Below are 27,705 nucleotides of genomic sequence, written 5' to 3' on the forward strand. Positions count from 1 at the left end.
CTTTTCCTTGATCTAGATGCTGGAGTTATATACATATAACTGTGTTCTCTTGTTTCTGTGTTATAATTGAATAAAAACACTTTTGAAAAAGCTACTTTGGACCCCTTGGCCCATCTAGTTATTGAGCCATCCCCCACTTCTCCATAGTCAAATCCCTTTAAAGCATGATCTTCCAAAAACCTTGGGGTCATCTTTGGCTCTTCTGTTTTTTTCACACACCACACCCAGTCTAGCATTAAAACTTGCTAGTTTTAACTTCAAAATATATTGAGTCTGATTGCTTCTCACCATCTCATGAGCACTCTGGTTCATCATCCCCCATTGGCATTATTGTAATGAGCCAACTAGTGGGGCACCTACACCACTCGGTCTGTTCTCTGCATGGCAGAGAGCACATTTTTTTTTCCATCTCAAATCAGATCATATCATTTCTCTGCACAAACCCACTCCATTTCATTCCAAATAAAAGCCAGAGTCCTTAAATACCCTTATAGGATCTGAACTCTCATTTCTGCTCTGACCTCTAACTATTCCCCTTTGCTCTCTCTACTCCAGTCACTGGACATATTCTTTCTTTAGAAATTTTACATCGGGGGGCGCCTGGGTGGCTCAGTTGGTTAAGTGTCTGACTCTTTATTTCAGCTCAGGTCATGATCTCACGGTTTGAGTTTGAGCCCTGCATCAGGCTCTGTGCTGATTCTCTCTTTCTCTCTCTGCCTCTCTCTCTCTCTCTCTCTCTCTCAAATATAATAAACATTTTTAAAAAGTTATTAAAAATAATATTAAAAAATAAATTTTACATTGGTCGGCCCTCTGGCTGGAATACTTTTCCTACAATTATTTCCATGGCTTCCTTTCTCACTTCTTTTGGGTCTTTCTTCAGATAGCTTAGTTTCAGTAAAACTTCCCCCACCAACCTACATAAAATTACAGCTCTCTCTCCCTGTCACTTGCTTATTTTTTCCTCAAATCACAATGATCTGACATACTATGTATTTCATTTGTTTGTTAATTGTATGTCGACCCCCACTAATCTAGAAGCTAGGGCACTCACTTACTACTCTCTTCTGAGGTTTTCAACCCCTATTTGTGTGTTTTCAAACGTGTGTGTATTAGTATTTTTACACTGGGGGTGGAGGGCCTTGGAGAATCTTCCTCGTTCTGTAAGCCAAGCAACACAATAAAATATTTTTTTAATTTATTTTTAATGTTTATTTCTGAGACAGAGCATGAGTGGGGGAGGGGCAGAGAGAGAGGGAGACACAGAATCTGAAGCAGGCTCCAGGCTCTGAGCCGTCAGCATAGAGTCCGACGCGGGGCTCAAACTCACAAACCGTGAGATCATGACCTGAGCTGAAGTCGGTCGCTCAACCGACTGAGCCATCCAGGAGCCCCTAAAATATTTAATCCAGGATGCATTTCTTATTTGTTTGTTTCTCTGGCAACAGAAAGGTTCTTAAAAATATCTGGAGAACTATATTTAGAATTATCTGGAATAAGATTTCAGTAAGATTTCAAATAATACTATCTGGCATATATTCAGAATTATCTGGAATAATATTCCAAACTGACAGCAGGCGCAGTCAAGACATTGTGTGTTTCATTTGCAACTTCCCTCCACTCCCCCCCCACCTGGTTGTCTTTCATAAATGGTATGTCCATCTGTTCAATCTCTAAAGCTAGGGATTTGGGCGTCATTTTTTACTCCCTCTTTTGTCTCACTACTGTATTCACTTTGGGAACTCAATCAGGCAAGAACCACTACCAAGAAGGTCTAATAAATTCTCGGCAAGAAAAGGAGTGAACACTTTCGACCAAGTCTAAGCAGACATTGCACATATTTAACATGCATATTAGAACTCCGTGTTCTCTCAACTTTTTAGAATAAAATTGCAGGTTCCCCAAAAGGTAACTCACAATTACTGGCTGAGCCACACATACTCAAATCCATACCACGAATTCTTTATCCTTCTTCCCATCTTCACCAGCATGGGTGAATATACTCCCTGGTGGCCTGATGGGAGCGGTCATGTTGAGAAAGCAGGGAACTGAGGGCAGCCAGCCAGCAAAACCCGGGGCCCTGACTCATACAACCACAAGGAAATAAATTTTGTCAATAACCTGACTGTGCTTGGAAGTAGGTTTTGCCCACTTGAGACTACAGATGAAAATACGGCCTGTCTGACACCTTGATGATAGGTATCCATGTGAGACCCTGAACAAAGGCTCCCAGCTAGGCCCTGCTTCAACCCCTGATCCATGAAAATGGTAAGATAACACATTTGTGTGTTGTTTTGAGCCACTATATTTGTGGTAGTTAATAGCAATTTTAAAAAAAAAACAAACGAATACAGAGGCATCTGGGTGGCTCAGTTAAGCGTCTGACTCTCGATTTTGGCTCAAGCCTCGCATCGGGCTCTACACTGACAGCTCGGAGCCTGCTTGAGATTCTCTCTTTCTGCCCCTCCCCTGCTCACATTTTTTCTCTCTCCCTCTCTCTCTCCCCGCACCCCTCTCTCTCAAAATAAATAAACTTAAAAAAAAAAAAAAAAAAGAACACACACACTAGATTGTTGCATGGAAGATGTAAGGGAAAGCCAAGCTCAAATTTCGGCCTCAACCCTTACCAGCATTAACGTTGGACCTGTTTCCTCCTCTTTAAAATGGGTGTGATAATAAAACCTACCACCCAAAGTTGTTGCGAGAGTGACATGGTAGGACGTGCACAAGGGTGACTCTAGGGAGGGAGTATCTCATGTTATTTAAAGCAGCATTGGCACATGCTAAGTGCTAAATGCTTCCTGCCAAACGCTAAGAGTGGTCTTCTGCAGGTTGAAAGCAAGAGGGAATAGAGGGAATACCATTTCCACCCAAAGAATATCATCCTGTTGGCAGCTGTCCCACAGAGATCCTCTCACCTCGCCTCTCTGTGGAATAGGCTAGTTTCTGCCTTCTGGTCTGAATTCATAGACTGAAATATTATCAAAGGACCCATCTTTAAGAAGATGCAGGGGGAAAAGGCAGAGGCTGACAACTATAACCTGCTCAAAACAATAAAAGGAGATGTGTTTTTTTGAAAGGACCAAGGCAGATAAAATTGTAAGTGTCTCCTGTTTATCATCAGTTATTCTTTCCTAAAAATCAGGTATTCTTCATGAAGACGCTTCTTTCGCATCATTTTACAGGAAAAACCATATGCTATTAGTCAGCCCAAGCTCCCATACAATTTCCCCAAATGTTAAATAAAAGGCAATAAAATATCTATGTGTGAATGGCAAACCAACATGTCAGGTTGCAAAATGCTTAATCTATTGTAATTCCTTGATTGCCAAATAATCACAATGTTGGTAACAGGTGCTTTTCTTGCAGAGTGTGGCTGCAGTGTGAGTCAGCACTGCCCTGGGTCCACCTCCCTTTTATTGCCACGGCATGCTTTTCATGACTTCTCCACGTGATTCTGGTGATCTGTCACTTCTGGTTAGAATTTAAGTACAGACCTGTCCCACACTTTGTTTCGTTTAAAATGCTGCCTTGGGGTGCCTGGGTGGCGCAGTCGGTTAAGCGTCCGACTTCAGCCAGGTCACGATCTCGCGGTCCGTGAGTTCGAGCCCCACGTCAGGCTCTGGGCTGATGGCTCGGAGCCTGGAGCCTGTTTCCGATTCTGTGTCTCCCTCTCTCTCTGCCCCTCCCCCGTTCATGCTCTGTCTCTCTCTGTCCCAAAAATAAATAAAAAACATTTGGAAAAAAAAAAATTAAAATGTTGCCTTGCCAAAAGACATGAATAGACACTTCTCCAAAGAAGACATCCAGATGGCCAACTGACACATGAAAAAATGTTCCCCATCACTCATCATCAGGGAAAGACAAATCAAAACCACCATGAGATACCACCTTACAGCTGTCAGAATGGCTAACATTAACAACTCAAGCAGCAACAGATGTTGGCAAGGATGCGGAGAGAGGATCTCTTTTGCATTGTTGGTGGGAATGCAACCTGGTGCAGCTACTCTGGAAAACAGGATGGAGGTTCCTCAAAAAACTAAAAATAGAACTACGCTATGACCCAGCAATTGCACTACTAGGCATTTATCCAAGGGATATAGGTGTGTTGTTTTGAAGGGACACATGCACCCCCATGTTTATAGCAGCACTATCGACAATAGCCAAAGTATGGAAAGAACCCAAATGCCCATCGATGGATGAATTGATAAAGAAGATGTGCTTATATTATATATATATTTATATATATATATATAAAATATAATTATATATATTATATATTATTATATTATATACTATATTATAATATATATTATATTATTATATTACATATAATTATATTAAATAATTATATATAAATATATATTTATTTAATATATATTATTATATAATTACATTATATAATAATATATTATATACAATTATATTATATATATATATACCTCATATACTCATATACTCATATACTCATATAATGGAGTATTACTCAGCAATCCAAAGAATGAAATCTTGCCATTTGCAACTACATGGATGGAACTGGAGGGTATTATGCTAAGCGAAGTTAGTCAGTCAGAGAAAGACAAAAATCACATGACTTCACTCATATGAGGACTTTAAGACACAGAACAGATGAACACAAGGGAAGGGAAGCAAAAAGAATATAAAAACAGGGAGGGGGACAAAACATAAGGGACTCCTAAATATGGAGAACAAACTGAGGGTTCCTGGAGGGGTTGTGGGAGGGGGGATGGGCTAAATGGGGAAGGGGCACTAAGGAATCTACTCCTGAAATCATTGTTGCACTATATGCTAACTTGGATGTAAATTTGAAAAATAAATAACATAACATGACATAACATAACATAACATAATATAACATAAAATAAAATATGTTGCGTTGCACTTTGGGCACCTAAATTGAAATGTATCTGCATAAATGTTGGCAGAAAAAATGCTGTATTGAGAAATACATACTCTCTCTGGAGTCTGGATGTGAAAAGGAGTCATTTTATCAGGAAAAAAACCAGAGAACACAGTCTGCAATTATTTCTCTACGTCAGTGGTTCTCACCCTGAAATGATTTTGTTCCCCACCCCCAAAGGACATGTGGCAATGTCCGGAGACAATCTGGGTTGTCATAGCTGGGGATGTGGGACCGGCATCTAATGAGCAGGGGCCGCAGATGCTGCCAAGTGTCCTACAGTGCACAGGACAGGTCCCCGCAACCAAGAATTATCAGGCCCCAAATGCCAGCAGTGCTGAGGTTGAGAGACCCTGCTGGCCATGGTTGCCACCAACTAGGAAATACTCAAGATGACATTTGTACATACATGGTTTTTGGGTTTGTGAAACCATTCGCCTTTATGGTTTAATACTTAAAATCAACAAATACAGGACTACAAAGAATTAAACATGAAAAGCAAAATTCCAAAAGGCACTTTATGTTCCTTTCATCATACTTGTATTGTTTAAACCACAAAGGCCTTGAGTAGGATGAGCTTTAGGCCTTTTGGAAGAGGGTGGAAAAAACACAAATTTTAGAGACAGACAAGTGGAGTCTGGCTCCTTTCCCTACCCATTAGTATGTTACTTTGGGCAAAGTAATATTTCTGTACCTCAGTTTCAGCACTACAGAACTGTTAAAAGACTAAACGTTAAGAGATATCAAAACAAAACACTATCTACAGAATCTAGAACAGAATAGATATTCCGTAAGTTTTAGTTCCTTTATATCTCATGAGCATAGGTACTGGGATTTGTTTTCACGTACACCATCTTTTTGTGTGTGTGTTTGCCACCTGTTTATACACAAACTGACAAGAAAGTAGGTCTTCTGGACAAGTGGATCCCAGGGGCTGGATGTGCTCTAGAATTCTAAGACTCTATGACTCAATGACTGTGATTCTGTGGTGGTAGGAGTGAGTAGGGCAACTGCTAAGGCTCATTGCTAAGGACTCCATGGGAGGCTAGTGGAAGACCATGACTCTAGCTGTGCTTTTCAATCACTTACTCTTCTAATAGAGCTCTGCCAGTGAATCATGGAGTCTTCACCTGAGGACCAAAGATCATCCCACATCACGATACAACCAAATGAAACAGTACTGACTGCCCTTCCCTATGAGCCTCAGAGCTCTCTGCTGGATTTCCTGAAGGGAGAGCCAAAAGTCTTGGGGGTAAGTGCTCTCCTGTCCATGGGTTTTCCTCGGAAGGGAGAAAAGAAGCTATTTTTCCAGGTGTGTCTGAATAGACACAGGAAGGGACTTGATTCCTTTTCAGGAAGGGACTTGATTCCCCTTCTTTTCCCTCACGTTTTGCCTACAATTTTTCCTTCTTCATTAATCATAGAAACCTCTAAGTTATTTGCTTGTACAAATAAGCAGATCTTCAGCAGAAGAGCCAATATGTAGCCAATAATACCATTTTCCTAGATTTTGATGAACAAGAGAAATAAAAATTCTGTTTAGAAATGCACACAGAGTGCCTTAGAAATGTCTTATTTATGAACATGTCTTAGAAATGTTTCTTGGTGGGGGGGGGGCTCATTTAACCCTGCAATTAATAACTTCCCTAACCCTGAGGAAATCCTAGGGCTGTTTCATGTGGAGTTAATACTGTTCTTTGAATCCTGGCAGAGAGAAAGGCAGGAAACTGGTATAATTTCCCCGAATATTTTATTGAGGAGGTGACCTCAGGGCGTGGTGGCATGTCCCTTGGAGCTAAAAGCCATGTGAGGAGAGGTTAAACTTCCCCTTTGTGCTGTTCCAGGCGTTGGGGGTTCTTTGAAAACTCTCTTCAAAGCGTCACCGTGAGCCACAATGTGGACATACAGACAAAACATTTTTCAGTCATGCATGTACCGAGGGGAGGGCTATGTATACAGCCTCTATCTTTAGTACAAGAGTAAAAGTACCACTTTGGGTGGTGCCATAGAGGTGTGGGCTGGGGGAAAAACCCAGAATGCTGGAGGAGAAGCTGTATCCTGAGAAGAGCCACCAGCCCTGCCAGACCACCAATGGTGCAGATTCCTCACAGGCCCGTGAGCCCCACTGGGTTACTCTCACCTCTGGACAGGCCCTTGCCGGAAGAGCAGACGAGACATAAACCTCACCCCAGCCCCTCCACTCTAGATCAGCAAACTTCACAGATTTCAGAGAATGGGGCTGAGCCGTAATTCCAAAAGCACAGACTGGATATGGAAACATGTACTCCTATCTGTCCGGCGCAAGGTAAACTGGTAATACAGGGGGTATAATAAGCAGTGAAGGGTGAAAGTGAAAGACGTGAACCTGTAGAACCCAGGTAAGCGAGAAGAAGAAAGAGACACCGGACTTTCTGAAGCTCTGAGGGCAGTGGGCAAACGGAAGAGGAAGGCATTCGTGTCGAGGGAGGTGTGACATAAGCATAGTGGGATGTCCCAGGGGCCCGGGAGAGTCCCAAGAGGCTGGGGCACCAGTGACCTCATGTACCCATTTCTCTCCTCCCAGGCTCTCCAGATCCTGCTTGCTCTGATCATTGCGGGTGTTGGAAGCATATTTGCATTCAATTACTTCCATTTCTCCCAGAGATTTCCCCTCGTTTTCCTCACGGGATATCCATTCTGGGGAGCATTTATTGTGAGTACTACCAGTTAGGAGCTTTTGCGAAATTACTATCAAGACTGGTTTGAACTGTGTCAAGTCAGGTCCCAGGATGAAGAATCCCATGAATATGGTCCCCAAGGAGACCAGATAGTCCCTTGTGTGGCAAGAGAAGCAACTCCATTTGGTCATTGCAACTACCATCATCACAGTAATAACTGCTCTTAGGCATACAGTGTTTAAAAGTTTCCAGAGCCCTGTGTGTAGAGTAAGTCATCTGCTCCTTACTACCAACCTGGGAGATCAGATGGGTAAATATCCTACTTTCTCTTTTGCAAATATGGAAACAGAGGTTGAGAGTAGACAATCTTTGAGTACAGCCAGCAAAAAATGTTCCATTAGTTTCAGGTGTACAATACAGTGATTTGACAAGTTTATACATGATGCTGTGCTCACCCAAGTGTAGCTAGCATTTGTCAACATACAACACTATTACAGTGTCACTGACTGAATGCCTTATGCTGTGCCTTTTATTCCTGTGATTTATTCATTCCCCAACTGGAAGCCTGTATGTCCCTCTTCTCTTAACCCATTTCTCCATTCCCCCTACTCCTCCCCTCTGGCAACTGTCAGTATGTTCTCTGTATTTATGGGTCTGGATCTGTTTTTTGTTTTGCTTATTCCTTTTTTTTTTTTTTTCCTCAGATTCCACATATAGGTGAAATCATATGGTATCTGTCTTTTTCAGTGTGACTTATTTCACTAAGCATAATATCTTCTAGTTCCGTCCACACTATCTTAAATAGCACAATCTCATCTTTTTTTTTATAGTTGTGTAATATTCCATTGTATATATACTGCGTCTTCCTTTTCTTTTTGTCTATTGATGGACACTTAGGTTACTTTCATATCTTGGCTATTGCAAATAATGCTGCAATAAACACAGGGGTGCATTTATCTTTTTGAATTAGTGTTTTTGTTTTCTTTCGGTAAATAACCAGTTGTGGAATTGCTGGATCATATGGTGTTTCTCTTTTTAATTTTTTGAAGAAACTCCATACTATTTTTCACAGTAGCTATACCAATTTACATCCCCACCAACAGTGTACAAGCATTCCTTTTTCTCCACATCCTTGTCAACACTTGTTATTTCTTGTCTTCTTTTAGTCATTTTAACAGGTGTAAGGTGATATCGCATTGTGGTTTTGTTTTCCCTGGTGATTAGTAACGTTGAGTATCTTTTCATGTGTCTATTGACCATGTATATGTCTTCTTTGGGAAAATGTCTATTCAAGTCCTTTGCCCAGTTTTAAATCATATTGTTTGCTTTATTTGGTGTTGAGTTGTAGAAGTTCTTTATATATTTCAGTTATTAACACCTCATTGGATATATCATTTACAAATGCCTTCTCCTATCCAGAAGGTTGTCTCTTAAATTTTTTTGATGGTTTCCTTCACTGTGCAAAAGCTTTTATTTTGATGCAATCCCACTAATTTATTTTTGCTTTTGTTCCCCTTGCCTTAGGACACATGTCCAGAAAAATGTTTCTGTGGCTGATGTGAAAGAAATTACTGCCTATGCTCTCTTCTAGGATTTTTATGGTTTCAGGTCTCACATTTAGATATATAATACATTTTAAGTTTATTTTTGTGTATGGTGTTAGAGAAAGTAGTCCAGTTTCATTCATTCTTTTTTTTTTTACATATAGCTGTCCAGTTTTCCCAGCATCATTCATTGAAGAGACTATCTTCTTCCCACTGTATATTCTTATCTCCTTTGTCACAGATTAATTGCCCATATAATTATGGATTTATTTCTGGGGTCTCCATTCTGTTCTATTGAGCTATGTGTCCACTTTTGTGCCAGTGCCATACTGTTTTGATTACTATAACTTTGTAGTGTATCTTCAAATCTGAAATTGTGATACCTCCAGCTTTGTTTTTCTTTCTTAAGATGCTTTGGTTATTCAGGGTCTTTTGTGATTCCACACAAATTTAGTGCTTTAGTATTATTTCTTCTGGTTCTGTGAAAAATGCTGTTGGTATTTTGATAGGGATTGCATTGAATCTGTAGATGGCTTTGGGCACTGTTATTAGTGTATAGAAACATTGCTGATTTGGGGGTATTAATTTTGTATCCTGAAACTTTACTGAATTCATGTATTACTTCTGGTTGTTTTTGTTTTGTTTTTGTTTTGTTTTTTGTTTTTGGTGGAGTTGGTGGAGTCTTTAGTATTTTCTACATGTAGTATCAGGTCATCTGCAAATAGTGAACATTTAACTTCTTCTTTATCAATACAGATGCCTCTTATTGCTTTTTATTACCTGATTGCTCTGACTAGGACCTCCAATATTATGTTGAATTATGTTGAATAAAAGTGGAGAGAGTAGACATCCTTGTCTTGTTCCTGATTGTAGCAGAAAAGCTCTCAGTTTTTCACCATTGAGTACGATGTTAGCTATGGGTTTTTCTTACATGGCCTTGATTATGTTGAGGTATGTTCCTCTAAACCCACTTTGTTGAGTGTTTTTATCATGAATGGGTATTGAATTTTTTCAAATGCTTTTTCTGCATCTATTGAGATAATCATATAATTTTTATCCTTCATTTTGTTGATGTGGTGTATCATGTTGATTGCTTTGCAAATATTGAATGATCCTTGCATCCCTGTAATAAATCTCACTTGATCATAGTGAATGATCCTTTTACTGTATTATTGAATGTGGCTTACTAATATTTTGTTGAGGATTTTTTAAATAATTTTTTTAGAGTTTATTTATTTATTTATTTTGAGAGAGAGAGAGAGAGAGAGAGAGAGAATGGGGGAGGGGCAGAGAGAGACAGAGGGAAAGAGAGAGAATCCCAAGGAGGCTCCACACTGTCAGTGCAGAGCCCAACATGGGACTTGAGCTCACAAACCATAAGAGCATGACTTGAGCTGAAGACAAGAGTTGGATGCTCAACTGACTGAGCCACCCAGGCACCTTTTTTATTGAGGATTTTTGAATCTATATTCCTCAGGGATATTGGCCTGTAGTCTTCCTTTTTTTTTTTTTTTTTGGTGTCTTTGTCTGGCTTTGGTATCAAGGTAATTCTGTCCTCATCAAATGTATTTGGAAGCTTTCTTTCCTCTTCTATTCTTTGGAATAGTTTGAGAAAAAGAAATACTAACTCTTCTTTAAATGTTTGGTAGAATTCACCTGTAAATCCATCTGGTCCTGGACTTTCACTTTTATTATTATTATTATTATTATTATTATTGACTCAATTTCATTACTGTTAATCAGCCTGTTCAGATTTTCCATTTCTTCCTGATTCTGTTTTGGAACATTGTGTGCTTTTAGAAATTTACCCATTTCTTCTAGGTTGTCCAATTTCTTGGTGTATAGTTTTTCATGGTATTCTCTTATAATCCTTTGTATTTCTGTGGTGTTAGTTGTTACTTCTCCTCTCTCATTTCTGATTTTATTTATTTGTATCCTTCCCCTTTTTTTCTTGATGAGTCTGGCTAAAGGTTTAGCAATGTTGTTTATCTTTTCCAAGAACCAGCTCCTGGTTTCACTGATTTTTCCTATTGTGTTTTTTAGTCTCTATGTCATTTACTTCTGCTCTGATCTTTATTATTTACTTCTTCTACTCACCTTCTACTCACCTTCTTTTCTTTTTCTAGTTCCTTTAGGTGTAAAGTTAGATTATTTATTTGAGCTTTTCCTTGCTTCTTGACGTAGGCCTGTATCACCATGTATTTCCCTCTTAGAACTGCTTTCACTGCATCCCAAAGATTTTGGACCACCGTATTTTCATTTTTATTTGTCTCCGTGGATTTTTAAAAGCTTATTCTTTGACTGCTTCATTGACCCATTAGTTGTTTAGTACCATGTTGTTTAATCTCAAGAACAGATAATAATTTAAACATATCTAGCTAGCACTCATAGAATCATATACTCTCATAGCTTAAGGAGAATTTTAAAGATGACTATTGTTGTTTAGTCCCCTTATTATTCCCAGAGACAATTTTATGAGTGTCACTCATCTAGTTATTTATAGAGCCATAATTATAATTCTTAGTGTACTGCTAGTTCCATTCAATCCCAACAGTTCTGGTTCCTAATCTTGTGCCACAATATTTAAGGGTACACTCAACACAGCTTTCCTCACTAGAACATACCCTCCCAAGATGGCAAAAGTATTATCTATTTTAGTTTCTGTTACATTCTCAGAAGCTAGAACCATGCTGCATAGTAGACATAACTCAATGAACAAAGGAATTAAATAATAATTCATTAAATAATTAAATGAGACTATTGTCTCTATTAAAAACCTGCTCTTTCAACAAACATAAATATTCCATGCTTTTTCTATAATCTCCAGGTCAAACACAACTAGTAGTATTTTCATTTTCCAAATAGAAATACTGTAATATGAACTATAATCTTCAAATTACACATGCCACACTGTAGAGAAACAAAAAGACCAACTCCCCACCTCCTTATTTCACAACAAAATTTCCCCAGTGTGACCCAGTGTGACCTGCACCGATGGATTCTAGTGAGGTTCTGGCATGCTGCTCTTTAAAACTCTACTCTTCACTGAGAAGATATTTACTGAGCACATAGTCTATCTTTGGCAGTGTTGTAGGTGCTGAGAGGCAAACAAGGCCCTCTTAGGGAGGTGGTGAAATGCTCCTCTTAGAAACAGATGGGGTTTGCCATATGATAGGGAAGCTGGAAGTGGAAAAGTAAAATTGACTCCACAGATATGTTATTTCACTTGCACTAAGTACTCTAAGAGACAAGTTCCAGATGCCCTGTGAAGATTTAGTGGGGCATTCACCTGGCATGGAGGTCAGCGAAGTGCTTTGCACATAGGTGTTCACTGGGTGAAGTGCAAGGAAAGCCTCCCCTGGCAAAGGCAAAGCATGAGTGAGAAGCTTGATATGGGAAAGAACAGCAGAAAGAAGACCAATGAGTCTATGGCACTGGCACAAAATGAGACCAAAACTGTAGGATGGAACCAGGTTGTGCCAGCCCTTGTGGTCATATTAAGAATGTGGCCACTCTAATATGAGAGCAAGGGGAACCCACTGATAATCTTTAAACACGAGAGTGACATTTGAAGACTTGTTATCTTTAAAACATCATTGGGTTTTCTGAGCTGTAAACAAATTCAAGGATGGTAACACCAAACCTGGGACAATCAGTTGAAAGGAGGCTGCAAGAATCCAGGGGATTCCCTGACCTAAACGGGCCACAGTGGAGATAGAAAGAGATGGGAAGCTTTGAGAGCGCTTTGGAGGTAGAATTGATCCAGTGGTGATCTGTTGTGGGCAGTGAAGTGGAGGGAGGAATCAAAGGTAACTTTCTGATCTCCGTGTGTCACCTTGAGGTCCCGAACACTGAGACCCAGATGTCCTCAAGGTCCAATACCAATTCCTACAGAAGTTCTCATTCCCAGAATATTCAAATGAGTAAGGGGCTCCACTTTGGGTGACAGAGTTCTCCGTTTTCCTTGGGTTGTACAAGACTCTATGTTCCAGATACAAGAAGTGGCTGAGATAACTATACTAGATTCCAGCCCTGATATCAGCCGTTAGAGAGTTCTGCCCTGAACGTCTTCCTCCATCTGCTGAGAGCAGACACAGCTCACCATTCCCTCTTCCAGGCCCAGAGTCCAAGATTACCTTTCTGTGTAGAGCCCAGCTGGGCCAACCATCTGGGTGGTATTTTGTGGGCCTTAAAGAAGGGCCTGCCTCTCCCAACTGACCCTGGCAAAGGGGTGTTGTTCAGTGCTGGGCATATCCAACACAGTATTTCTTCTTACATCAGTGCCTGCCCTCCTTCCTCCCTGATGCTCAGGGGGAAAGACCATATAGTTGGGGAGATTCACAGACATAGAGATTACAATATAGTCTCTGAAGGAATTTATACTGTAAGAGAGTCAAACACACTACCTGTTAACTTTTATCTCTTTTCTTCTTAATAGTTTGTTATTACGGGATACATCACAGGAATCAATGAGAAGAAAAAATGTATGGTAAGTTAACTTTCATGACTTCTATGTAGTTTAAAACCTTCTGCTTGCTTTGCATCATCTTTCTATATAAAGCCTTTAAAACAAAGGGTCTCCCAAGAAAATCTTTAGACATCAAATTTGCAGTTCAGGTCATCCCTACCTGCCAACGTCACCATTAGCTCTCACCCCACCAACAGAAGTTTTTCTTGGGGACCTGCCCAGGGTCTGAAAGAAAGAGTCTGACATTGATAGCAGATCATTCTGGGATAGAATCAAGGCTATCACTCATTGCTGTGTCAACTTGAAGAGAAAAGTACCTTCTTCAAAAGGTTATTCTGAGAATTTAATAAGATATTACATAGAAAAGACACTTAGAAGTCTGTACTACCTTCCAATGACTCGTTTTTTTTTTAAGGCTATGGATATGTGAGCCTTCTCTTAAAGCCATTCTAACACTGTTTTTATGGTCCTCTGCCACTTCCCTCTAAGAATAGCTACAGACTATAGGAAAGTTCTGGGGGATCTATCGGAAAGCCCCCATCTTTCTCCACCCATAGAAATAAGTACAGACACTACAGATAATGACCCAATGCTGTTATTTTCTCTGTATTGGTTCCCTTAAGAGCTGAGGAATAAACTAAGGATAGGCAGACCTAACCCTGACTCACTGAGAGCTACGTAGACAGAGGCAGGCAGGATGCCTTGAATATATATATTCAAGTTATAAAGGAACATATATATATGGAGTGAGTAGGAATATATATATATATACATATACATACATATGTATGTAGGAATATATATATATATACATATACATACATACATACATACATATGTATATATATGTATGTATGTATACGGAGTGAGTAAAGGGAATTTGGTAGGGCAATCTGGTAGGGAATTTGGTAGGGCAATACCTTCCATGTTGGGACACTGAAATCAAGAAAGGAGATCATTAAACCCCAGTCCAAATTTGTAGCAATCTGTAAATATGTTAGTGATTTGGTTGATTATTGTTTGAATCCTCTGGGGGAATGAATATAAGCCACAGGAAGGCAGGACCTCATCTACTGTGTTTATTTTTGTGTCCCAGGGGCCTAATTCAGTGCTGGGCACATAGTTGGGGTACACTAAACATTTATTAAAATAAATAAATAAATAAATGGATACTGCCCTAAAATTAGGTGACATTATTCTCATTTCTCGAGGTAGAAATTGAGCTTCCCAGAGATTAGTTACCTTGTGCAAGGTCCTAGTTCACTAGGACTCAAAATTAGGTCTGATTATAAGGCCAAGATATCTTCTAACACACCATTTTGCTTGTAGATTATGAAAGATGATGCATTAGGATAAAATGAATGTCTTCTTTAGCATTAACCATACAGCACTCCTTCTCTACCCGTTCCCTTTCGTGGCTTCCTGGCTCATTCTAAAACGTAGTTTGTCTGCTGACTTTGATGAATCAGAATTTGAGTTGTCTTGCCTTTTAAGTATACTGACCTGATGGAACAGTTCATCCTTGAGGCGTATCTGGAAAGACAAATGCACTAAGAATTTCTTACAAGGAATTTTTTTAAATTTTTTTTAAGCACATGTTTTTTTAAATTATTTTTTTATTTTGTTATTTTAGAGAGAGAGAGAGAGAGTGCAAGCAGGGGAGGGGGCGGAGTGGGGGGGGAGAGACACAGAGAGAGACAGAGAGAGACAGAGAGAGATAATCTTTAAGCAGGTTCCATGCTCAGCACAGAGCCCAGTGGGGGGCTCAATGCCATGACCTTGGAATCATGGACCTGAACAGAAATCAAGAGTTGGATGTTAAGCCAACTGAGCCACCCAGGCGCCTCTTACAAGAAATTTTTTATTTGGTTTGGTTTTTATTTAATATTATTTGAAAACCTATTTTCTAGGGACAAGGTGTCACAGCCATGAATGTCATCAGTTCCTTGGTTGCAGTGGCTGGGATTACTCTAACCATTATCAGCTACAGGTACCAGCACAAGTACTGCCAGATGCCTTCCCTCGAAGGAATATGTGTTATAGGTAGAAACCTGTTCAATGTAAGTGGTCCTACTCCATACGGTGACTGTGTACGATCTTATCTGAGCTATGTTCACGATGCATCAAGTCATTAATTTTGATTCTAATAATGGAAGTCGAGTCAGCATTTGAACAGACTCTTGAGAAGACACTGTGATTCAGGATCTGAACCCTGCTTGTGTGACTTACACACTTGTGACCTTGGCCTAATATTGTAACTTGCCTAAGCCCCAGTTTTCTTTGTGTGGAAAATGAAGATAATAAGAATATCTCCCTCATTGGGCTGTTCTGAGGGTTACTTAAATTAGAACACTGCCTGGCACAGTGTAAACAGTCAAATAGGTTTTGGCTATTACTATTAGTACGGACGTAGATTAGATTAAATTTTCCCTTTCTAGAATTAAAGAGGAACAAAATGACCTAAAGAGTTTACTCAACTAATACTAAAAACAAAATACAGTGGGAGAAGGTGTTTAAGCCACTTAATATGTATTCTAATAATTTTAGAACATAAACTATTTTACATAAATGTAGCAATGTTACTCACTACAGCAGATGAGATGTATCTTTGCCAGGAAATGCAACTGTAGGTGTAATTTTCAATATTTATCTAGTAAGTATTCAGTGACATTATTTTTATGCATGTCAGTGATTCCCAGAGGCCTCTCCCTTTACTTCCCCAAGTACATACTAGGCTTTCATTCTATTTCCGTCAGCCACATCTTGAAGGCTTTGGTCCCAGGATGTTAGTGAGACTTGACCTTTTGGATTGAAATGAAATAGAATCATGGGAAATTGTATCCCCAAATGAAGAGGAAAGAGAAAAGAACTACCAGTCACTGCATATGAGATCTTTTTAATCCTCATAATCACCTGTAAAAGCGAACCTAAGAACAATCCCATATATTCTGAGGTCAACTCCAGAATTAGACTCAAAAAAACTTACTAAGGAAAGCCAGAACACTACGTATGGAACACAATCCTGTCCTAATTGGGCCAAGAATACAATATATTATAATCCCTTGCTCTTTTTTCCAGTGGACAGGAGACCACTACTGTTCATTATGTTAGTATGAATCAGGGAGAAACCGTGTACCAAAAGGGTTAAATCTCCAGATTTATAAAACTCTGCTGTCTACTTTCAGCTCTGCACAGTTAGGGATTTTGCAGGATTAGCGCCTACATGCAGAATCATGAACAATCCGTTCCAAGACCTCATGTGTATACAACTCCACAATTCCTTAGTGTAATTCAAACATCACAAATAAGCTTTAAAACACACACACACACAAGCCAGAACAGTGGGCTCTAGACATCTCCTGAATGGATGTCTTCTGTCTCAAAGACAAATCTACTTGTGTACTACACTGTGGCCGGAGTCATCATTTAAAAATGCAGATCTGAGCCCATTACTAAAGGGCTTCTTGTGAAATACAGAATTAAGACCCAAATCTTAAAAGGCTTACAAGACCCTATAACACCTACCTTGCCTACCTTTCCAACATTATTCTGCGTCATTACCCTTCCCACTCCACACTTCTGGCACTTCCCCAAATTCCTTAATGTGTTAAATACCTACTGTCCCAGGACCATAAGACGAGCTTTCCCCTGCTTCCAATGTTCCCCAGCCCAGTGCCTACCCTCTTCCACCTACACAATTAAAATTCCCCCTCATTCTTTAACCTCGGTTTGAATTTCACTTCATTAAGGAGGTCCATCCTGATCCCGCTTCTACCCTTCCCAGGGCTGACCTGTTCAGATCTCCCACTATAGTAGTGCATGGCTCCCAATACTTTTTCATGGCAGGTAATGCAACGTAGTTAAAAATAACTGTCTAATTACTTGTCACTCTTTGCCCCCCTTATTTGATGCAAATCCCACGATGACCAGGAGCAGGTCTATCTTGTTCAACAGCAAATTTACAGTAGGCACTTCATATATTTCAGTTTTACCAACAAATGGGGGGAAATCCAGGCTTCTGAATGGGTTATAGGGAAACCAAGAATTAGAGACACAGTCACGCGACCAAGTTAAGTTTGGCCCGGCTGCACCCAGCTCTTTCAGTCTTCACAGTCTAAGCTTTTGGACACCATGTTATTTCATATGCTGCTTCTTCATCTAACTATTACCTTGACGCAGAGTGTGCAAAACAGCAGTCTGTGAGCTGCATCCAGCCTGCAGATAGGCTCTATTTGCTTCCCACAAGTGAAGGAAAAGCTGGAGATTTTCGCATTAAAAATCTGTATATCCAGCTTCCTTAGGAAAGAAGAAAGACCTCATGGGGTCCTTGTTCCCACACGGTAACTATTGCTCAGAACTGGGAAATGGACACATTCTAGGAATATCTTTATTCTCTACTGTCTCCCCTTCCATTTCACTTATTTGGGATGGTTGCCTGGCCCCTACAGGCATTAGGGTTTGTTACCTCTGCTTGTCAAAAAGACGTAAGATGAAAATTGTTCAGTCACTGATGGCTGTGGGGGCATCTAAAATATGGGTTTTCCCTTCCTTACTTGGTCATACAATGTAAATAGTCCTCGGCTTTTACCTTTAAAATGATACAGCTTTCATTCCAAATGCCATATATTTATCCTCACTCTTTGCAGGGAATTTTGTCAGTCTTACTGGTCATCAGCATAGTAGAGCTCGGCATCTCTGTGACTATCTCCTCCTTCAGAAGCAAGTGCTGGACAACCTCCGATGAGGTGCGTTGGATATTACTGCAAGAATGGGTTCCTTTGGGGACACTGCAAGGTGACCCCCAGCCTATTAGTGGGCAGAGCAGTATTCTCAGATGTTGAACTACAACTTCTGAGGTGAGGCAGGTCCAGGAGAGACAAGCTTAACTAACAGCGATGGCTGGCTCACTCCACCCTTTGAGGCAGCCATCCTGCCCTCTTTGCTATCCAGTCATCTCTGTTCAGACATAGCTCCTTCTCTCCCTGCCAGAGTATATGAAGAGAAACAGACTTAATGGGAACCTATATTACTGTGACACGGAGAGCTTCTCCCTGGGCCACAAGGCTGTGTGAGTCAATCCCCTCACCAGAGGAGAGGCAGAGAAGAAAAATATTTCAGAGCCATACTCCTGTTATTTATAATTGTTACAGCTTACACTTACTAAATGTTTACTCTGTCAGTCACTGTTATAATCACTTAGCACCAACTTAATGCTAACAAAACCATCAAGACTCCCTTCCTTTACATATGAAAAACTAAAACACAAAGAGTAACCTCCCCAGGTTCACAGAACATCAGGATTCTGACTCAAATAATGTGGTTCCAGGGATGCCTGGGTGGCTCAGTCGGTTGAGTCTCCGACTTCAGCTCGGGTCATGATCTCACGGTTTGTGGGTTCAAGACTTGCATTGGGCTCTGTGCTGATGGCTCAGAGCCTGAAGCCTGCTTCAGATTCTGTGTCTCCCTCTCCCTGCCGCTCCCCCTGCTCGTGCACCCCTTTCTCTCTCTGTCTCTCTCTCTCTCAAAAATAAGTGACCATTAAAAAAATTTTTTTTTAAATAATGGGGTTCCTGAGCCTGCTCTCTAAATCCCAAAAAACAATTCCAGGACCCGTGTTAAGTGGGGTTTTTCCCCCACTTTTCTTTTACATCAACTTTGTAGAAGTATAATTTACTAACAATAAAATGCACCCATTTTAAATGTATGTAATTCAAGGGGTTTTGACAAATTGTACACCCCTGTTTAGCTACCATTATAATCAAGATATAGTGAATTCCTATCACCCCGAAGGAGTCTCTGGAACCTCTTCGCAATCAGTATCTCCATCACCTCGATTCGTTTTTATTTTTTCAAACTTCACATATATGGATCATAAATAAGTACATTTTGTGTCTAGGCTTCTTTCACTAAGCAGCATATTCATGAGATTCATCCATGCTGTCTCATGTATCAATACTTTGTTCCTTTTATATGAGGGCACACCACAATTTGCTTATCCGTGTACTTCCTGATGGGCATGTGGTTGCAATGAACATTTGAGTTCACATCTTTGGGTAGACATACGGTGTCATTTCTCTTTTGCATTTCTCAAATCCATGACCTGGTTGCTAGATGGGATGGAAAATGGATGCTTAACTTTGTAAGAAAATATCAAATGGTTCTCCAAAATGGCTGTGTCACTTTGCATTCTTATAAGTAATATGAGAGGTATGGCTGCTCTCTATAACCAGCAACACTTGGAATTGCCAGTTGTATTAATAATTTTGTTATTCTAGTGTGTATGTAGTAGAATTTCATTGTAGTTTTAATTTGCATTTCCCTGATGGCAAATGATGATGAGATTCTATGTGTTTATTGTCCTTTTTTTTTTTTTGAGATGTGTCTCTTTAAATTGTTAGCCAACTTTTATTGCATTACCTTATTGAATTACAAGAGCTTAAATGATTCTTAACACAAGTCCTCTTTTGAGATATATGCATTGCTACTATTCTTCCCAGCCTTGGCTTGCCTTTTCATTTTCTTAATAGTTTCTTTCACATAACAACTTGTGATTTATTTTCTTTTATGGTTAGTCCTTTTTGTGTCCCAACAAAGCTTTGCCTACAAGACTGTAAGGATTTTTTTCTCTATTTTCTTGTGGAAATTTTATAGCTTTAGCTTTTGTGTTTAGATCTTTAACAGATGTCAAGTTAACTTTTACACATTATATAGCTCTGAGGTGAGAAGTTCACGCACCCCTGCCATGGAGATATATAGCTATGCCAACGTTATTTGTCAAAAAATGCAATGTCTTCCCCCATCACCTTGGCACCTTGGTTGAAAATCAATTGACCTCATATAAATATTTATATTTATATGAGGTCTCATATGACCTCATATTTATATGAGGTCTTTTTGGATGCTCTATTGTGTCCCACTGATCTGCATGTCGATCCTTTCACATATTCCATGCTGTCTTCATTTCTGTAACTTTCATGTAGTAATCCTTTTTTAGTGGCAAAATATACATAATATACTATTTATCATTTCGGCTACTTACAAGTGTACAATTCAATGGCATTAAATTCATTCATAATGATGTGTAACCATCAGCACTATCTATGTCCAAAACTCTTTCATCATCCCCATACAAACTGCGCCATAAAACATAACTCCCCCTTTCCTCCTCCTTCCAGCCCCTCATACCTTCTAGGTTATGTCTCTACGTCTACTTTCCATTATCTACTGATGATTCACGTTTCGTGAGACCACAAAATGTACGATCATAACCTGAGCTGAAATCAAGAGTCGGATGCTTAACCAACTGAGCCAGCCAGGCGCTCCCATGAAAGGGTTATTTTTTAGTGGCATGGCAATGTGAGAAGTACAAAGAGAATGCAAAGATGTTATATAATATGCACCCTGATCCCAAGAAGAGGAAAGAGTTATTTATCAAACAACTTCTCTGTGCAAACCACCGTGCCCCAAACATTATTTTATATAGTCTTCAGTAATAGCCACCCTGGAGTAAGGTGTAATTGAAGTGGTTATTATAAAGCATATATCAGAGATGAGAGGGGAGGGGAGGGGAGGGGAGGGGAGGGGAGAGGAGAGGAGAGGAGAGGAGAGAGAAAAGTGCAGGACCTCGAATTCAACTGCAGTGTATGTCTCCTAGCCTCACCAGTTAATAGTTCTGTGACACTGGTCGGGTTACTTAACATCTCTGAATCTCAGCTCTCTCAGTTATAAAACAAGGAAAATAACCTCATATGAATGTCATAATAATTACTTGAGATGACTTTGGAACTCTGTCCAGCACCTGGCAATCACTGTTACCATTAGAGAGGAGTACATTTAAAATCATACACTTAAAATCTTGAATAAAGTTAAAGAAATTCCAATTCATGCCTCCAAATCTTTCTTTTAACAAATGAAAAAAAATTACAATTCAAATGAAACGAAAGTTTTAGGGTAAGTGAGAATGCATAAATCTCCCCTAAAGTACTATTTATCCTCACATAAATATCCCTCCAATGGTGATAAAATATAGATGTGAAAACAAATTAGAAGGTGGGGAATGACAATGATCATACAAGAGAATGTGGCAGGCATTTTATTTTAGGCCTGCCATCAATCAGAGAGGTAACCATCATTAGGTCATTTAACCACTCAGAGTTCCAATCACTTCATCAAACAGAACAAGTAGTCTATTCTGACTCTATGGATGACCTTAGGAAGGACACAGGATGGCAAAACTCAGCAGACTGAGGCTGTAATGACAGCCCCTTTCAAAAAAAAAAAAAAAAAAAAGTAAAGACTGGGAAGCATTGGCTAAAGGTTGTATCAGATGCTGTCACTTAGTTGTTTAAAAAAACTTCAATAGATCTCATTTACCTGTAAAGGAAGGTCCAAATTTCCTGGCCTAGTGTCTTGGTACCTTCAGGCTGCTATAACAACAATATCATGGACTGGGTGGCTCGAACAAGAAAAAGTTCTCAGAGTTCTGGTGGCTGGAAGTCCAAGATCAAGATGCCAGTAGATTCAGGCCTGGTGGATTCCAGATGGTTTACAGATGCCATCTTCTCACTGTGTGCCCACCTGGTGGGAAAGACAAAGGCACTCTCTGGGTTTCTTTTATAAAAGCACTAATCCCATTCATATAGGCTTCACCCTCATGATTTAATTGCCTCCCAAAGGCCCCAACTCCGAACACCTTCGTGCTGTGGATTAAGTTTCCACTTATAAATTTGGAAGGGGCACACTCAATCTATAGTATTCCATCCCTGCCTGTCCCCCAAATTCATGCCCTTTCACATGAAAAATATATTATTTCCACCCCAACAGCACCAGAAGTCTTTATCTTGTTTCAGCATGAACTTTAAAGGCTAAGTCCAAAGTCTCATCTAAGTATCATCTAAATCAGATAGGAGTGAGACTCAATGTAAGATCCATCCTGAGGCAAATTCCTCTCTAGCTGTGAGCCTATGCAACCAAATGTGTTATGACACCAACCTTCCAAAATACGGTGTTGTGACAGGCATCAGATAGACATTCCCATTCCAGAAGGGATAAATAAGGGGGGAAAAGGTCAGGTTCCAAGTAAGTCCAAAACCTAACAGGACAAACAGACCTTAAGGCTCAAGAGTAACCCCCTTTGGCTGGATGCTCTGGCTTCCAACCACACGTGGCTCAGCAGGAAGGCCCCACAGGAACTCTCCGCCTGAGCTCTGCCCCTGCAGCAGCTCTCTGCCTGGGCCCTTTGACTCTTCCAGGCTGGAGTCCCATGCCTGTGGCTCTGCTGGGGTGGGGCCCCAAGCCCGTGCTCTGTCACATGGCAGATTCTGAAACCTCAGTGGGGGTGGTCACGCTCCCACGGCTCAGCTGGTTGCAGCCCATGCGGTGGTGCCCACCTCTGAGACACTGGGAGGGGGCATTCTGGCTTGGCTTGAACCAGAGAGATGGTCCTAGCCTTTGAAATCATTCTTCTTCCAGGGCTCTTACACTGTCAGCCCCTGGTAGGAGTGGCAGCCCCTGAAGCTCTCAGAATCACCTTTGGTGTCATTCTTCCATTGCTTGGAGAATAGGTTCTGGCTATTGTTGAGATGGCTGATCTATACTGATTTCCTTATCAAACAAGTCACGGCCATACTCTTAGTGTTCTCATTTTTTTTGCAGAATGGACAGACTTGGTCCTGCTTTCTTTTTGCTTAACAATTCCATTTTTAAGTAATGTCTCTCTTCTCATATTTTACCATTAGCTAGCTATCTGAAGGACTCAAGCTTCACTTTCAACACCTCTTAGGAATAGCTTAGCTAGGGGTGCCTGGATGGCTCAGTTGGTTAAGCATCTGACTCTTGGTTTTGGCTCAGGTCATGATCTCATAGTTCATGGGTTCGAGCCCCATATCAGGCTCACAGAGCCTGCCTGTGATTCTCTCTGCCCCTCCCCCACTTGTGTTCTCTGTGTCTTTCTCAAAAAAGAAAGAAAAACTTAAAAAAAATAGCTTCAGCTAAATTTCATTATTACATATTTATCATTCATTATTAATAATATTCATTATTTACTACATGAAATTCCATCATTTCCTTCACCATTGTAAGTTCTACCTCCCACAAAACATTAGGACACAAACAATTCAGCCATGTTCTTTGCAACTTTATAGCCAAGATCACCTTTCTTCCGGTTTCCAACAACATATTTCTCATTTCTGACACCTCATCAGGATGACCTTTATTGTCCATATTTCCAAGAACATCTCATTCAGGATTACGTAGGTATTCTCTAAGAAGACTAAGGCTTTATCTACAGCTCTCCTTTTTTTCTTCCTGGGCTCTCACCAGAATTGCCCTTAATGGTTCATTCATAGCAATATAAGTTTTTTCTAGTATGTAGAACTCAAAACTCCTCCAGCCTCCAAACATTACCCATTTCCAAATATACTTCCACACTTTTAGACATTTGTTACAGCAGCACTCCCATTTCCTGGCATCAATTTCTATCTTAGTCCATTTGGGCTGCTATACCAAAGACAGAGTGGCTTAAACAACAAAAATGTATTATTCATAGTTTTGAAAGCTGGGAAGACCAAGATCAAGGTACTGGTAGATTCAGAGTCTGGTGAGAACCTGTTTCCTGGTTCATAGCTGGTAGTCTCACTGTGTCCGTACATGGAGCGAAGGGCACGGGAGCTCTTTGGGGTTCCCTTTTATAAAAGCACTAATTCCATTTACAAGGGCCCCATCCCCGAACTAATACCGCTCCCAAACATTCTACCTTTAAATACCATCACACTGGAGATTAGGTTTCAACGTAGAAGTTTGAAGGGACACAAACATTCAACTTATAGCAGCTAGCATACCACCCAACAATATCTGTTTATCATCTGCCTTCACACTATGCTGCATCATAGCCTTGTTTTTCTACCCACTGCCTCTTCTATCTGCATTTTGACTCCTATCTTACTTCATCTTACCTTTTTGCCCGAGGAATTCCTGTCCACCCATCAAGACATTGATCAAACATTCCTCAATGAAGCAATTTCCTGGCCCTCAGAATTAGGTCATGACTTCTACATTCCCATAAAGCACTTAGCACCTATTTCTATAATAGCATTTGCTAAACTGTATTACTGTCTATTTATATCTTGGTATACCTATAATTGTGAGCACCTTATAGACAACACCCACATCCAATTAGTTTTCATCTCCAGTATCTAATTCACCTAGCAGGTGAACAGTAAATCATTATAAAACTGAATATATGAATGCCGAGAAGATTATTTTAAATTTCTTAGAAGCTTTATAATATTAAGTACGGGAAGAATATTTCAGACAATCTTAACCAAATTCCCCTTTTCGATATTTGAGGTAATAGTGATAAATAGTGATAAAACCAGTGAGTCGATGGTAAAGACAATGTTAGTACTGGTATTTGTTTTCTAACTCTTTGTGTAGATGTTGTGTCCTCCCTACTGTCTTAAGGCAGAGGCGAAAAATAATTTGGGAATACAAGAAGAAAAGAACATCCAAGGTGATTATTCCATTAATGTTTTCTATACCCCTTGGTTTTATAGATTGTATTTTTCTTGCCTTCGGATGTTACTCAAGAGAGTGAACTCTCTGTCCCTGAAGAAAATACTGCAGTACAATTTGAGCTTCAAGAACAGTCCTCCACTGCTGATTCAACAACAAACATACAACCTGTTTTCATTGGAGGCTATACTTTCTTCAAGTTAAGAGTCACAAGAAATCCTTTAGCCTTCAGACATTCAAGGAGGAGAAGCAGTAAAACTTACTACACATCTTCTGTGTCTATGCTAGATGAACAACAGAAAAGTATTTCTCCACCTTCACAAGTTTATGAGGAAAGACCTAAGCTGAAACCTTTGCTTCCCACATTGCTGGAAAGGTCCACAGAAAAGATCCCATATGCCAAACAGCTGAAAGATGAAGACCTAAAATCTGCTATTGCACAACGCCCAGAAAATCAAACCCAACTTCTGCAGTCCCGCGCTTTGCCACTCCAAGTTTTCCCATCCAGTTACATAAAAAAACTCCAAATGTTACCACCCCAGGCTCTGCCAGTCCTGGCATCTCAAGCCCCAACATACCATGACACACAGTCTCAAGGCCTGACATCAGAAGACATGCCATACCAAGACATATCATCCCAAGAATCACAATACCAGAGCATACCATCCCAAGATACACAAGCCCTAGACATGCCATATCAATATGCCCCATCCCAAAACACACCCTCCCAGAACACATTAGCCCAAGACATGCCATCTAAAAATATATTATCCCAAGACATGATATCCCAAAAGCCGCCATCTGAAGGCATACTTTACCAAGATCTGCACTCCCAACTACAAGCTCTGCCAGCACAATCCATGCTACTTGCAGCCCCAGCATTTCATGCAGCCCAGTCCTCTAATATACAACGCCTAGATCAGCAAGCCCTAGATCTTCAACATCGAAACCAGCAACTTGCACGTGTATCATACCAAGACATGCAATCAGAAGTCATGTTACTGACCCAAGAATGGAAATCTCAGGAGGAATTCCAGAGCAGGAAATCCAAAAAGTGGCAATCCCTAGACTGGCAAAATGAAAACCTGCAATCCCGAAAGTCACATGATTTATACAGGCAAAACAAAGGCTGGCAAACTCCAAAACAGAAATCCCAGGACTTGCAAATGCAAGGCCAGCAATCCCCAAGAAAGAAATCCCTAGACCAGCACATCAAGGACTGGCTATTCCCAAAGAGGCACTCCGTAGAGAAGCAAACCCAAGTTAAGCAAACCAGACAGAAGTCCTCAGATCAGCGAACTAAAGACCAGCTGCTGGTCTTAGAGGAACAATCCCTAAGGCAGCGATCCCCAAGTGGACAACGTAAATATCAAGAGGACAAAGAGGAAAAATCCCCAAAGGAACAGCCCAAAGATAGGCAAGATAAAGCTCAACAGACTGATATGGAGAAATCCCCCAAGAAGCAAACCCAACAGGAGCACACTAAAGATCTGCAAGTCCGAGAGGAGAAATCCCCAAAGGAACAGCCCAAAGATAGGCAAGATAAAGCTCAACAGACTGATATGGAGACATCCCCCAAGAAACAACCCCAGTATGAGGAGGTTGAAAACCTGCAGGCCCAAGAGGAGAAATCCCTGAAGCAGCTACATCAAAACTGGCAATCCCAAATCCAGGAATACCAAGCTTGGCAATCTTCAAGCCAACAATTCCAAGACCGGAGAATTCAAGGCTGGAGAAACAAAGAGTGGAAAGCACAAGAATTGGCACTTGAAATGCCACATTCCCTGAGGTGGGAATCCCAAGCCTGGCAAACCCAAGATCTACTAGAGAAAGAGTTCCTAAAGCAGAAAGCTCTATACCAAGAAGCCCAAAATGTGCACGTCATAACTCGACGTCAGCAATTACAAAGCATTCCATTCAACGACAGTCAGTATCAAGATGAGGAACAAGACCTTAAATCCACAGATATCCAAAAAGAAGGTATGCGAACAGAAACCGTGCAAATAAGAGACAACAAACCAGAAAGCACGAAATACCAAAACCTACACAACCAGCAGTCAGAAGACAAAAATCCAGATTGTTGTTTCTCCTGCCAAAGCTCAGTACAAGACACAAATTTGGCCTATCTGTCTGACATAAATTCAGAACAAGATGTGCGAAAAAACATTTCAATTTGCTCAGCTTCATACCAAGATGATATGACTTTAACTTCTACCTCATGTTCCCCAAAAGACCAACAGCAATCTGAGGACTCTGACTAACATGGAAAATCTACCCAAACGCCACAATGCTCCCAAGCATGCAACCAAAATAAGGAAAAACAATATAGTCTCCTCCAACCTATGTTCTCAAGTATGGTTGCTACCTATTCACTCGCCAGAAAACAAAGGGCCTGCAAAACACTCAAAGGATTTGCCCTTAACTAAAATAAAATGACAACAAACATTAACACCCTAGTAGAATTTTCTGGGTTTGAAGGAGTAACTCACATTTAAACTTTGTTGTCGGTGTTAGTCTTTCAACTTATGATCGCCAACTCATTTTACAGCTTAATACATTTTTACTGAAGTATAGTTGACATACAATACTGGCTGCAGGTGTACG

The 27,705-nt window shown here is 40.3% G+C and overlaps 2 protein-coding genes across 5 annotated transcripts in view; one reads left to right on the forward strand and one right to left on the reverse strand.

The window, feature by feature from the left end:
- Positions 1 to 27,705, reverse strand: part of LOC131487942 (membrane-spanning 4-domains subfamily A member 4A-like) — a 167,218-nt gene that overhangs the window by 77,699 nt on the left and 61,814 nt on the right. For all 3 annotated transcript variants that reach the window (XM_058689150.1, XM_058689149.1, XM_058689151.1), the window contains exon 2: positions 21,964 to 22,167. The gene's annotated coding sequence lies outside the window, so the exon portion shown is untranslated. The remainder of the gene's footprint in view (positions 1 to 21,963; positions 22,168 to 27,705) is intronic.
- On the forward strand, positions 5,902 to 27,550 carry LOC131487939 (membrane-spanning 4-domains subfamily A member 14-like). 2 transcript variants are annotated; one of them, XM_058689141.1, is made up of 6 exons: positions 5,902 to 6,173; positions 7,485 to 7,613; positions 13,561 to 13,611; positions 15,501 to 15,650; positions 18,237 to 18,335; positions 25,143 to 27,550. In XM_058689141.1, exons 1-6 carry the CDS (start codon positions 6,039 to 6,041, stop codon positions 27,360 to 27,362), a joined length of 2,784 nt encoding a protein of 927 aa, XP_058545124.1. In that variant the 5' UTR covers positions 5,902 to 6,038; the 3' UTR covers positions 27,363 to 27,550. The 2 variants fall into 2 exon arrangements, with proteins under 2 accessions (XP_058545124.1, XP_058545125.1); XM_058689142.1 differs by lacking the exon at positions 5,902 to 6,173 and having other exon boundaries at positions 7,553 to 7,613; positions 15,501 to 15,580.

Source organism: Neofelis nebulosa, chromosome 10, assembly GCF_028018385.1.
Source record: "Neofelis nebulosa isolate mNeoNeb1 chromosome 10, mNeoNeb1.pri, whole genome shotgun sequence".
In the NCBI taxonomy this organism is placed as follows: Eukaryota; Metazoa; Chordata; class Mammalia; order Carnivora; family Felidae; genus Neofelis; species Neofelis nebulosa.

Excerpts from the sequence above, each read along its gene's own strand:
- LOC131487939 (XM_058689141.1), top strand. The coding sequence starts at position 6,039 with ATGGAGTCTTCACCTGAGGACCAAAGATCATCCCACATCACGATACAA. Across the intron at positions 15,651-18,236 it reads TAGGTAGAAACCTGTTCAAT|GGAATTTTGTCAGTCTTACT; the intron begins GTAAGTGGTCCT and ends CACTCTTTGCAG. Across the intron at positions 18,336-25,142 it reads GCTGGACAACCTCCGATGAG|ATTGTATTTTTCTTGCCTTC; the intron begins GTGCGTTGGATA and ends TTGGTTTTATAG.